Source organism: Oncorhynchus keta, chromosome 27, assembly GCF_023373465.1.
Source record: "Oncorhynchus keta strain PuntledgeMale-10-30-2019 chromosome 27, Oket_V2, whole genome shotgun sequence".
In the NCBI taxonomy this organism is placed as follows: Eukaryota; Metazoa; Chordata; class Actinopteri; order Salmoniformes; family Salmonidae; genus Oncorhynchus; species Oncorhynchus keta.
The window spans coordinates 37250832-37264562 of NC_068447.1; the positions used below are offsets into that span (position 1 = coordinate 37250832).

Sequence of the window (13731 nt, forward strand, 5' to 3'; positions counted from 1 at the left end):
ATTGGTGACAATGCGCAGATCTAACTCGTTTCTTCTTACTGCGAATGGCATCTCTACATTGACAAGTATTTCAGAGTACATTTTATTTGACACCAATCACCTTAATACACCAGAACTGATTTCAAAACAATTGAAAGGGGTTGAACAAGTAGAGTAAGAACATTAGTTGGCATATTCAGTATGAAAATCTTATGGCCACTTCAAAACCACGACTATCGATCCCATTTAAGGCAACAAGGCATTTCCAGGTTTAAAAAAACAGCACTGGTACAGCATAGTGGGTTCAATCCGCATGACTAAATCACCTGCTGAATGGCATTCCCCCGTGTCTTGAGAGTCAGTATCGCCTTACTGCATATGTAACATTCCATCTACTCGATTCAAAGTTGCTCCCCCAGTAAAACGACACCATATGCTCTCAAAAGGCTATGTAGGTGTGGGTTGGAATGTCTGCAGACTATTTTTCCAAATGTAGCCTGTATTAATATGGTTAGCTGAACATTGACTGACCCCCCCCCCAGCTATGCTCCACATCTTATGTGAAATCATCAGCTGCACAAGTAAACAAAACGACATTCAAGGCTGAGTACTGCACTTGAGCAGAGATTGCGAGTAAGCGTTTTCCTGTACCATTTACACCTGGTATCTTGTGTACATGACAACTGTTTGATTGAGCCTGAAAACATCGACCAGTTTAAGATATTGCAACAGTTGCTATGTAATCACATTTTCTTCACAAATCTACTGCATTAAGTAATCACTTTGTCCTTCTAAAAGTGAGTTTGTAAAGCTTGGCATTTCTTCCGTTTGTAGATTGCAGATGTTGGCACCCTATGGAAAAGTTACCCTGCCCAGCATGTTGAGAGATGGCTGAATTAATGGAAGTGGCCGATCACTCCTTGTTCCTTCCTGTCAATGGTGAGAGGGCTTTGGGTAGTTGGCAGAGAGCAAGACCATACTGTGCACAAGCAGAGACACCTCTGACTCTGGGACAGAGGGACAGAGAGAGTCATGAGGACAAACACCACCTTCTCCCACAAATATTTGAATTCAACAGACCACGCTATCAGGAGAGGGAAACATTAGATACCTTTCAGGTGAGAGGAGAACTGGAGCCACTGTGAAAGCCATTCCCGACACTGGTTGATGCTGAGACTGCCAGAATCAAGCCCCCTGACATAGCAGGCCTGATGAGACCAGGGTCAAGTTATCAATATGACTAGTATGTGTTCCATTTGTACATGTGAGTTTTTGCTGACATGATTCCGATTATAGACAGTGGGTATAGAAAGTCAATGTTTGCCTTACAGCCTGAAAGACTACAGTTATTTACACACAGTAACTAACTATATCCAAGTGGGAGGAAAAACAAACTAAACTAAAATACCCTTATTTGAATAAGTGAACACTTGGTGGAACCACCTTTTGCTTGAATTACAGCCATGAGTCGCTTTTAATACGTCTAACTTTGCACACCTAGACAGATATTTGCACATTCTTCCTTGCAGAATTGTTCAAGCTCAGTCAAATTGCATGGTGACTACTCAAGTCATTCCACAGATTCGATTGGGATTAGGTTGGCGCTCTGACTAGGCCACTCAAGGACATTCACCTTCTTGTCCTTCAGCCACTATGGTTGCTTTGGGTTATTGTCATGGTTTCAACATCTTCCCATTTTCAAATTCCTGGCAGACGTCTCTTAAATCTTTTGGTATATTTCACTGTTCATTTCCCTTTCTATCCTGACAAGTGCTCCAGTCCCTGCTGATGAGATACACCCCCACAACAGGATGCTGCCACTGCCGTGCTTCACTGTAGGCATGGTGGACTTTGGGTTTTCGCCAGACATTTTGTTTTGCGTTCAGGCCATAAAGTTCCATTGGTCTCATCTTGCCAAAGCACCTTTTTCTACTTGGCCTCAATCTACAATGTGCTTTTTGGCAAAGCTCAAAAGAGACTTGATGTGGATTTTTTTGAGAAGCTGTATTTTTCTTGCCATCCCCCCCATAGAGGCCAGATTTGTGAAGCGCTTGTGATAGTGGTCACATGCATACACAAGTCACCATTGGTTTCTTGGTAGCCTCGATAGTCTCCTTGCCAGGTCATCCAGTTTGGAGGGACGGCTTGATTTGCTGGGTCTGGGTGGTGCTATACGCCTTCCACTTAATGGTCGAAACTTTGCTCCGAGGGATAGACAAAGCCTTTGAAATCCTTTTACATCCATCCTGACTTGTGCATTTCCACCCATTGTGGATTATTTGCTTTGAAATGCACTACTAAGCAGTGGAGTCCTATGAACAACTGCTTTTATTCTGAACTAATCAAAGTCACTAATTGATCACAGATGGAAGCCAATCAGCTTTATTTGTGATCTGGAAGGTGGTTGGTTATAATTCAAAGTTTGCAATTCTAAGGGGGGGGCGCGACTTATCCAAGTAGGGTATTTTACTGTTAATGCATTTTCAGAAAAAAAATACTCGGATATTGTGGGTAAATAAAGCTGGAAAAAGTCACGTTTTCATTTCAGGCTGTAAGGGAACAAGGTGAACATTTTGAAAGGGGGTGGTGACTTGCTATACCCAGTGATGTGCACTGACCTGTCTCAGCTCAGAGTCATCCAACTGGTGCAGGCCATGTCTGCTGAGAGCACGGTCCAGCTGTAGCAGCTCTATGGCGTGGCTGTTCAGTCGAGTGCCAATCATGGGAGTTGGGAGGCGGGAAGTCAAGAAGAACAGGGGACAGAGTTGCCTCTGGAGATAGAGGGACTTACATTGTAATATTTTTCAGCTGGTACAAATAGTCTGATATACAGTACCAGTTCATTTGGACACCTACTCAATCAAGGGTTTCTTTATTTTTACTATTTTCTACATTGTAGAATAGTGAAGATGTCAAAACTATGAAATAACACATGGAATCATGTAGTAAGCAAAAAAAAGTTACATCAAAATATTTTATATTCTTCAAAGCAGCCACCCTTTGCCTTGACGACAGCTTTGCACACTTGGCATTCTTTCAACCAGCTTCATAAGGTGTGTGTGGAGTGCATGGAGTGCATTTAAATTAACAGGTGGATTTGTGGAATTTCTTTATGCGTTTGAGAGTTGTTTTGACAAGGTAGGGCTGGTATACAGAAAATAGACCTATTTGGAAAAATACCAAATCCATATTATGGCAAGAACAGCTCAAATAAGCAAAGAGAAACGACAGTCCATTACTCTAAGACAAAGGTCAGTCAATACAGAACATTTTAAATCACAACCAGTAAGCGCTATGATGAAACTGGCTCTAATGAGGAGAGCCTTAGGAAAGGAAGACCCAGAGTAACCTCTGCGGCAGAGGATAAGTTCATTAGAGTTACCAACCTCAGAAATTGAGCCCAAATAAATGCTTCACTGAGCTCAAGTAACAGACACGTCTCAACATCAACTGTTGGAGACTGAATCAGGCCTTCATGATCAAATTGCTCCAAAGGACACCAATAAGAAGACTTGCTTGGGCCAAGAAACATGAGCAAAGAACATTAGACCAGTGGAAATATGAGTCCAGATTTCTGGTTCCAACTGCCATGTCTTTGTGTGGTTCCCACCGTGAAGCATGGAAGAGGTGTAATGGTGCTTTGCTGGTGACACACTGGTTTATTTAGAATTCAAGACACACTTAACCAGCATGGCTACCACAGCATTCTGCAGCGATACACCATCCTATCTGGTTTGGGCTTAGTGGGACTATATGTTTTTCAACAGGACAAATATAACACACCTCCGGGCTACGTAAGGGCTATTTGACCAAGAAGGAGAGTGATTGAGTGTTGAATCAGATGACCTGGCCTACACAAATCACCTGACCTCAACCCAATTGAGATGGTTTGGGATGAATTGGACCGCAGAGAAGGAAAAGCAGCCAACTGCTCAGCATATATGGGAACTCCTTCAAGAATTCCAGGTGAAACTTGTTGAGAATGCCAAGAGTGTGCAAAGCTGTCAAGGAAAAGGGTAGCTACTTTGAAGAATCTAAAATATATTTTAGATTCTTCAAACACTTTTGGTTACTACATTCTTCCATTTGTGTTATTTCATAGTTTTGAGGTCTTCACTATTATTCTACAATGTATGAAACAGTAAAAATAAAAAATCCTTGAATGAGTAGGTGTCCAAACATTTGACTGGTACTGTACATGCAGTAAACCCATGGACTCATGTTTTAGGGAATTTCTGAATAAAGACTACAAGAAAAAAACTTACCATCTGATTTGCGTTTATCCTCTTGATACTCAGGGGAGCTCCAGAAAACAAGCCTTGAATCACCTGGATGTCAGATATGTTAGGGTGTACCCCACTTTGCACCTAAAAAACACATGGACTGGTCAGACTTATTTTACTGCTGCTCTTTAATCATGTTACTCTCAATTCTTATATATATTCTTTAGGTATTAAAAAAAAGCATTGTTGGTTAGGGCTTGTAAGGTATTCGGCGCATGTGACAAATAGATTTTTATTTGACATCAGTGTCTAGAGGCATTTATTAGCTGCATTACAGTTATGGGAAAACATCCATGTTTGCCCAACAACATGCTGGGCAATGGACACATTTGAACATCTGACATATGCAAGGGAGGGGTTAAGTGTTTCTGTATCACCCGCCTTGTTGCAGAGGTCTAGTAGGCTGATCTTTAGGCGGCCATCTTTGACAAGTGAACCTGCACTCTCAAGCCCCTTCAGCACAGCCCAGTGGTGCTGGGCCCTGTGGGAATGGTTCACTCCCTGGAACTCAGTCTGCTGCTGGGGGGTCCAGAAGTGGCGGATCAGGAGCTGGCGGGGGAAAAGGTACCTGGTAGTGAAAAAGAGAGGAGGGAAGCAGAGGGAGGAGCAGATGGGGGAATATGTAAGGCAGGGAGATGAAGGGAAGACAGGACACGAGGGGGGGTTAATACATGGTAGGGGGGCACAATGTATTATCGTTGGGGGCATCCTGTATGTTTACAATTATTAATCAGCCTTTTAACTCCCATTGACTTGAGAATTAGGCTATTTTCTAACTAAATATGAATCAAAAGATGTTGAGGAGATGACTGAAATTAACTCACATTAGGACAAAAACCAGGTAGTTGGCAAATGGAGGAATAGAAATTAACAGCAGTGGAATGGCTCTGATCATGTCTTTGCGAAACTGAAAGACAAAGAAAGGAAGTGTTACCATTTACTATAACCCATGCTAAGGAGAACTTTTCAGACTAAGGACTAATTTTACTATGTCTGCATATCTATGTATTGCAGATCAAAGTGTTACAGTTCAAAGCCTTTAATGCAGATTAAAGACTGCTAACCACAAGATCAAGAACTTTCCTTGTTATTCAAGTGTATGCCCTAGCCTCGACCGACCTGCCTGAGTTTCTCCATATCACGATAGGGCAAGTCCTGGACTTCAACACTGTTGGTGAGCATCCTTGTTCTTATCACCGTCACCTCTTTGGCATCTTGGAAAAGGAGTTGAATACCTGAAAAAATATAATACAAAATATGGCTAATTTTCAGTGTACTAGCAGCACAGAAGCCTGCCTATGTGATGCATGGAATTGTAACATATTGAGCTAGGCCACGTGTGTTCTTTTGCGTTCAAACGTGAGATCTTATTGGTTTAATGTATCTAGATAATTTTGCTAAGGTAATGTAGATCTGTAAATAGAGACAAATAAAGAGATGCATGATGCCAAACAAAGGATAAACTAAGAAGGCTTGATGACCAATCAATATCACTTATAAAGTTTAACCTAGTTCTATGGCAAGTAGTGTCTTACCTTTCGTAAAAGTGTGATAGAGAACATAAAAGCGAGGGAAATATCTTTGGAGGAAGAGTTCATATTTGGCATTGGCCCCTTGCAGCCTTGACACAATTTGCATCCCAATCCCTAGCCTGGATTTGGGGGGTGAGTAGTGTCTGTACAGGGGAAGTCTGTAAAGGACACAAAACGATTGTAATGAAACAAGAGCGGCTCATACGTTCAAGCACTTAAAGAGTTTGACTTGTCGTTAAAAAGTAGTACTGTTTGTATGACAACTCAGAGAGTATCCAAATAAGATATATTTTTAAACAGCACTTTAATATTACAAGCTGGTTCAGATCCAGTTGTGCCGATTTATGTCCAACAACTCTCGTAGTTGTTGTCATGCCAAAAATGTAACGTTAGAATTCAAAATGTTGTATAACTAGCCTTTTCTGACAGTGAACAGTGGTTGGGTGTTGCCCGCCCAGACCGAACAGTCAATGAGTTTACTCCAGAGAAGTGCCACATACATAACAGCGGCTCGACAACATCACGATACAAGTATATAACGTCTTGCATGTGTTTTCATACCTTGCTCCAGAGGTGGCCGTGAAAGAGGAGTGTATAACTGTAACCCCATTAGTTCTGATTCCGTACAAATCCACAGAGAAACGGCGGCACACCGCCGCACAGAACAGCGCCATTTTTAGAAGGGCAGATTGACAGCTTCTGTCTGCGTGATTGGCTGTATGATTACCGTAATGTACCCAATATTTACCGTGCCGCAGTCTTGCAACATTTTGTGATGTTGCAAAATTCTAGAATGATGACTAACACTATACTGAACAAAAATATGAATGCAACATGTAAAGTGTTGGTTCCATGTTTTATGAGCTGATATAAAATATCTCAGAAATGTTCCATACCCACAAAAATGTCTCTCAAATGTCGTGCACAAATTTCTTTACATCCATGTGAGTGAGCATTTCTCCTTTGCCAAAATAATCCATCCACTTGACAGGTGTGGCATATCAAGAAGCTGATTAAACAGCATAATCATTACACAGGTGCACCTTGTGCTGGGGACAATAAAAGGCCACTCATTTGGCAGTAGGTCCAACCTGCATCACAACCACAGACCACGTCTAACCACACCAGCCCAGGACGTCCATATCTGGCTTATTAACCTGCGGGGAACATTAGGAATACCTTCCTAATATCGAGTTGCACCCCCCCCCCTCCCCTCCTCTCTCCCAGGACTGACAAAAAAGGCAGAATGAATTACATAAATTGAAGTTAAGAAGCACTCTGGCAGTTCTTATGTTTTATATAGATGCATGCTATATTATTCTCCCGAGTGGCGAAGTAGAGGCATCACTACAGTCCCTGGTTTGAATACAGGTTGTATCACATCTGGCTTATGATTGGGAGTCCCATAGGGCGACAATTGGCCCAGCATCGTCCAGGCTATGCCAGGGTAGGCTGTCATTGTAAATAAGAATTTGTTCTTAACTGACTTGCCTAGTTAAATAAAGATTAAATATAATGTTACTTCAATTTGACTTATTGACAATGCACATTTGAGAAAATAAATCACATTCACTATTTTGTTTGACTATAAATGCATGTTTGTAACCTAACCTTTGACATGATGATTAGTGTTTGTGTGTTCCCCTTTTGTAATATGATTTTTGCGGAAGTGTTTCCCTATACAAACTCTGCATGTAGGCTGTTAATGTATGTTCCTGACGCCCTCCTTCAGAGAGATTAAGATATTCCAATGTATTGCACATAATTAGATCTCTTCAAGATGCTCATTACGCTGACCGTGTAAAGTTGATTTAGCCTCAATGCATTTTGCTTTGATCTTTCAGTGATTTAATTTTATATAATTAGATTTTGGCCTGTAAAAATGTTTCATAATGTGAGGTGGAGTAATGTTCTGTCCGCATGAGTGTTTACATGTCTACTAATTTGCATGTTGTGCTACAGAGAACTGAAGGAGTGAAATGGAAGGGGCATTTGAGCAAATTGGATTTAAGTTGGACTGGATGTACTGTTCATAAAGACTAGCTACTGCAAGCGTCATCACTGTCAATGTTCATTACATTTGTATCAGAGCCACAGGCCTGCCCTAACCAGATGCATCTCAGCTGGCTCACGTAATCCACTGTGGCAGTTGAGCACACCAGCTCTGAGCAAGTGGGTTCTCTGGTAAGAGGGACTGCGATGACAGTTTTTGTCTGCCCCCCTATATTCTTGAAGTTATTTGCCTTTGGTGGAAAATGCATCTACATTTTATTTTTCTCTATCATGGGTAGAAAAATTCCGTTAACATGGTTAAGTCTTGCGCTTGTTGTGGCTACTTCCTGAAAATATGATTAAAAAGGTGCAATGCCGGCTGTGTGTACAGCTAAACCACAGGTATCAACTCTCAAAGAAAGTGACTAGGAGTTATGCACTGTGTGTACACACATCTTAGTATGGTCTTTATGTTTCTGTCATAAGTGTCCAAGTGGATATTTTTTCTTGCTGTCAATCACCTTTTAGTTGACTGAACAAGGAGCAAAATTTAAACAGATGGGGGGTGGGGGGGACTCCCTTGTCGCTTCCTATTCATAACACATGACTGGAGTGCCGGGCCGTTCTGCCCTTGTCGAGATGGGAAGGTATTGCAGCTGTTTTCACTGATGATGATGATAATGATGCTGATGAGCTCAAGGTTGAAGCTCTAGGACTCCTACTGTTCTACTTGAAATATGGGGGACGAGTTCCTTTGGCAGTCTGATCCTATCGACACGATCCTAATAGCGATCGGTCAGAGCAACTAAATACGCATGATTAAAAAACCAAAGATGAATGGTCTGACATACCCTTGGCATGTAGCAGTGCATTAGGCAGGAAATAATTATCGCATTGTGCTATCTTCGTTAAAAATCATCAATAGACTGTAAATGACTGTTGGTTATCTACTGAAGATTAATGTATTTAATCCATAATCAGAGGTTGCATGGGTGCATTGCTGTGGTTTAGTACACCTCTCACTCCCTTTGAATTTTACTCTATTAGTTTGTGAGTGGAAAAACTGTAGGCGATGCATAAAAGCCTCGAGTACAACCATATATTGCATAGCTCCAAAACAAGATGGATTAACCAGGTTGTGGTTGATCGTGATCTCCTAAACCAAAATACTCTCTAGTAAAACATGATGCTTGTAATACATGACTGCTGAAAGCTATAGTGCTAAAAAGTCTGTAGTAAGATTTGAGAGCTATAGGATGCGGAGGAGGCAGGTGGATTTGATATAGTATGGCATTCGAATCCCTTATTTGGGTTATGGTTTTTACAATAGCTTCCATTACATGTGTTTGCCACCCGCTTTGGTCAACCTCCTGATTAGTGGTGGCCTTCAGCAGCACGTTTATTGCCTTACCTTTGACATGAGCTATTTGCATTCAACTGCATAATGTAATTCGTTTTTAAACTCGCACAAAAGAAGCCAAAGAAGTTTACTGATATCCCACACATAGATGTTTATTGGTATTCCTACCATGATAGAACACATTCTATAGGGTAGGTATATGCTGTAAAAAAAAGAAAACAAGCCCGATTTTGACAATTGAACTTTTAAAGTGTTCAGTGAACAGTGAATAATAAGAACAGTGAATAATAATATTCAAGGAACATACTGGAAACTTTATGATTTTAAGATAAAATAAAGATGTTTAATTAAACAAGTTGGCCTGCAATCCTATGAAGCAACCATGATCATATCATTGTCCGTAGACGGTCTCCGGTCTTCTACAAAAATACTAATCATACTTTCTGTTTTAATTAGAAGATTGCAACCAAGGAAAAATATGCCAAAAATCACAGTGAGTGACAATACGCACAGGACCGCGATCTGCACCACACGCATTGTGAAGAGGTCATGCTCCTCTGGATGAGACGCACCGAATCCATTGTTGGTGATAACTGCTGCTGCTGAAACGTTGCAGCATACACGCACAGTGTCAAATCCAGAGTGCTCTTCTTCGGACACTGTTTTATTCAGTATTTTCCCGGCGACATCCATGTTGTTGAAATAGTTTTTTCCTGAAATAAATTGGCTGCTTTCTTTTTTCTTCAATTAAATCGGACTTATCCAACTCTATACAGTTATTCAATCGTCTTCTGTAGGCTAGAAGCGAAGAATGTCAAATTTTTCATAATTCTCGGAAAATTGATTCTTGGGTGAAATTATTCTCAAATTCCTAGTGAAATAGGCTACTCCCCGAACTATGATATTTCAAGAACACCTAAATAAAGCATGACACGAGGGTCAGATGAAGGTTCATAGAAGGTTCAGCATTTATTGAATAAAAACGAGACCGCAAAGACTTACATTCTTTTTAGTGTAACGACACACTGCTCTCTGAAGGTTCTTTGCCAAGCTATGTTTCTGGCACGAGGTTTTTAAAGTAGGCGTGCGTGTGTGTATGTGTGTTCTCGCGCGCTTCTCGACATTCTTGGGCTGCCTTTGCATCACTCGTCATGTCCACCTGATGGCAGTGTTAATGAATTTGAAGCTGAGTATTCTATTTTCTTGACTTTGTATGTACGCAAGCAAACAAAAAACAGAATAACATTTTGAAACCCTGATTGAGGTTTTCCTCTTTCCACTGACTACTCATATAACTAATTTCAACAACCGAACGGATTATATCGATTAGATTTGGGAAAAACCTGTCCAGTCTGCTTCGATTAGGACCTTGGTGATACTGTGTTATCTCTCATGGGCACTTTTATTTCATGTCTCCAAAATGTCCTTGTTCCAATTGGTGTTTTTTTTAAATGTTTCTCAAGCCGCAGGTAAGCAAGCACGAGCGGTACAAATTACGTTTACAGAGCTCCAAGGCCACAAGTGCCGCCTTATTCATAGAATTTGGATTGCCCTGCCGACACATACTGAGTCTCATCCAAGTGGCATTATTGAATTCATGTGATGACTGGCTATTTTAAAATTGGCGTCTAATATAGGAGGTGTTCAGATGACAGCCTGCCTCCTTCCCTGTCGCCATCTGGGCTGAGATAATTTGAATCCCCCTAAAACATGGCGTAGGCCTATACTCTGAACAAGACATGACTGGCACTTATTTCAAGTAGTTTAATTTATTTTTAATACTTTTTAGTTGGAGCCATTGAATATGTGTGATTCTCGTAATGAAATACCATTTTCGTTGCATTGATTGAGCTGCTAAAATTATATTGTTATATGTAGGCCTAAATCCTACAATATGTGGGTAGGTTCCTTCTTTTTTATTTCTTTTTTATTTTTATTTCACCTTTATTTAACCAGGTAGGCTAGTTGAGAACAGGTTCTCATTTGCAACTGCGACCTGGCCAAGATAAAGCATAGCAGTGTGAACATACAACACAGTTACACATGGAGTAAACAATTAACAAGTCAATAATACAGTAGAAAAAAGGAGAGTCTATATACATTGTGTGCAAAAGGCATGAGGAGGTAGGCGAATAATTACAATTTTGCAGATTAACACTGGAGTGATAAATGATCAGATGGTCATGTACAGGTAGAGATATTGGTGTGCAAAAGAGCAGAAAATAAAATAAATAAAAACAGTATGGGGATGAGGTAGGTAAAAATGGGTGGGCTATTTACCGATAGACTATGTACAGCGGCAGCGATCGGTTAGCTGCTCAGATAGCTGATGTTTGAAGTTGGTGAGGGAGATAAAAGTCTCCAACTTCAGCGATTTTTTTCAATTCGTTCCAGTCACAGGCAGCAGAGAACTGGAACGAAAGGCGGCCAAATGAGATGTTGGCTTTAGGGATGATCAGTGAGATGCACCTTCTGGAGCGCGTTTTACGGGTGGGTGTTGCCATCGTGACCAGTGAACTGAGATAAGCGGAGCTTTACCTAGCATGGACTTGTAGATGACCTGGAGCCAGTGGGTCTGGCGACGAATATGTAGCGAGGGCCAGCCGACTAGAGCATACAGGTCGCAGTGGTGGGTGGAATAAGGTGCTTTAGTGACAAAACGGATGGCACTGTGATAAACTGCATCCAGTTTGCTGAGTAGAGTGTTGGAAGCAATTTTGTAGATGACATCGCCGAAGTCGAGGATCGGTAGGATAGTCAGTTTTACTAGGGTAAGTTTGGCGGCGTGAGTGAAGGAGGCTTTGTTGCGGAATAGAAAGCCGACTCTTGATTTGATTTTCGATTGGAAATGTTTGATATGAGTCTGGAAGGAGAGTTTATAGTCTAGCCAGACACCTAGGTACTTATAGATGTCCACATATTCAAGGTCGGAACCATCCAGGGTGGTGATGCTGGTCAGGCGTGCGGGTGCAGGCAGCGAACGGTTGAAAAGCATGCATTTGGTTTTACTAGCGTTTAAGAGCAGTTGGAGGCCGCGGAAGGAGTGTTGTATGGCATTGAAGCTCGTTTGGAGGTTAGATAGCACAGTGTCCAAGGACGGGCCGGAAGTATATAGAATGGTGTCGTCTGCGTAGAGGTGGATCAGGGAATCGCCCGCAGCAAGAGCAACATCATTGATATATACAGAGAAAGGAGTTGGCCTGAGAATTGAACCCTGTGGCACCCCCATAGAGACTGCCAGAGGACCGGACAGCATGCCCTCCGATTTGACACACTGAACTCTGTCTGCAAAGTAATTGGTGAACCAGGCAAGGCAGTCATCCGAAAAACCGGGCTACTGAGTCTGCCGATAAGAATATGGTGATTGACAGAGTCGAAAGCCTTGGCAAGGTCTCGGCTTACTGTCTTTTATCGATGGCGGTTATGATATCGTTTAGTACCTTGAGCGTGGCTGAGGTGCACCCGTGACCGGCTCGGAAACCAGATTGCACAGCGGAGAAGGTACGGTGGGATTCGAGATGGTCAGTGACCTGTTTGTTGACTTGGCTTTCGAAGACCTTAGATAGGCAGGGCAGGATGGATATAGGTCTGTAACAGTTTGGGTCCAGGGTGTCTCCCCTTTGAAGAGGGGGATGACTGATCGGCAGGGATCTCAGACAACATGAAAGAGAGGTTGAACAGGCTGGTAATAGGGGTTGCGACAATGGCGGCGGATAGTTTCAGAAATAGAGGGTCCAGATTGTCAAGCCCAGCTGATTTGATACAGCTCTTTCAGAACATCTGCTATCTGGATTTGGGTAAAGGAGAACCTGGAGAGGCTTGGGCGAAGCTGCGGGGGTGGAGCTGTTGGCCGAGGTTGGAACCCTAGCCAGGCGGAAGGCATGGCCAGCCGTTGAGAAATGCTTGTTGAAGTTTTCGATAATCATGGGTTTATCGGTGGTGACCGTGTTACCTAGCCTCAGTGCAGTGGGCAGCTGGGAGAAGGTGCTCTTGTTCTCCATGGACTTCACAGTGTCCCAGAACTTTTTGGAGTTGGAGCTACAGGATGCAAACTTCTGCCTGAAGAAGCTGGCCTTAGCTTTCCTGACTGACTGCATGTATTGGTTCCTGACTTCCCTGAACAGTTGCATATCGTGGGGACTATTCGATGCTATTGCAGTCCGCCACAGGATGTTTTTTTGCTGGTCGAGGGCAGTCAGGTCTGGAGTGAACCAAGGGCTATATCTGTTCTTAGTTCTGCATTTTTTGAACGGAGCATGCTTATCTAAAATGGTGAAGAAGTTACTTTTAAAGAATGACCAGGCATCCTCAACTGACGGGATGAGCTCAATGTCCTTCCAGGATACCCGGGCCAGGTCGATTAGAAAGGCCTGCTCACAGAAGTGTTTTAGGGAGGTGGTCCTTCTGTTTTTGACAGTGATGAGGGACCACCCATGGAATGTATGCACACATGACTTAAGTGACTCTGCGGCATATATTATTATTATTATATATTATGAGGGGTGGTCCTGTAGCGGACACAGGCAATGAGGCAGTGATCGCTGAGATCCTGGTTGAAGACAGCGGAGGTGTATTTGGAGGGCCA

General features: G+C 42.3%; 2 protein-coding genes across 4 annotated transcripts; both read right to left on the reverse strand.

Annotated features, from left to right (window-relative positions):
* Positions 1-66: 66 nt before the first annotated feature.
* LOC118359942 (LETM1 domain-containing protein 1) lies at positions 67-6772 on the reverse strand. Of its 3 annotated transcripts, none has more exons than XM_052482301.1 (9): positions 6691-6772; positions 5798-5952; positions 5382-5497; positions 5087-5169; positions 4644-4830; positions 4245-4346; positions 2598-2750; positions 1091-1187; positions 67-986 (listed from the first exon to the last, which is right to left on the reverse strand). In XM_052482301.1, the coding sequence occupies exons 2-9, from the start codon at positions 5898-5900 to the stop codon at positions 913-915; spliced, it is 915 nt and encodes a 304-aa protein (XP_052338261.1). In that variant the 5' UTR covers positions 5901-5952; positions 6691-6772; the 3' UTR covers positions 67-912. The 3 variants fall into 3 exon arrangements, with proteins under 3 accessions (XP_052338261.1, XP_035594771.1, XP_035594772.1); XM_035738878.2 differs by having other exon boundaries at positions 6356-6737; XM_035738879.2 differs by lacking the exon at positions 6691-6772 and adding an exon at positions 6356-6684 and having other exon boundaries at positions 67-909.
* Positions 6773-9290: 2518 nt separating this feature from the next.
* On the reverse strand, positions 9291-10201 carry LOC118359476 (protein reprimo A-like). The gene has a single exon (XM_035737993.2). The coding sequence runs from the start codon at positions 9837-9839 to the stop codon at positions 9516-9518; it is 324 nt and encodes a 107-aa protein (XP_035593886.1). The 5' UTR covers positions 9840-10201; the 3' UTR covers positions 9291-9515.
* Between the last annotated feature and the right edge of the window lie 3530 nt (positions 10202-13731).

Excerpts from the sequence above, each read along its gene's own strand:
- LOC118359942 (XM_035738878.2), bottom strand. The coding sequence starts at position 6,468 with ATGGCGCTGTTCTGTGCGGCGGTGTGCCGCCGTTTCTCTGTGGATTTG. Across the intron at positions 4,831-5,086 it reads TACCTGGTTTTTGTCCTAAT|GTACCTTTTCCCCCGCCAGC; the intron begins GTGAGTTAATTT and ends TTTCACTACCAG. Across the intron at positions 4,347-4,643 it reads TACTAGACCTCTGCAACAAG|GTGCAAAGTGGGGTACACCC; the intron begins GCGGGTGATACA and ends TGTGTTTTTTAG.
- LOC118359476 (XM_035737993.2), bottom strand. The coding sequence starts at position 9,839 with ATGGATGTCGCCGGGAAAATACTGAATAAAACAGTGTCCGAAGAAGAG.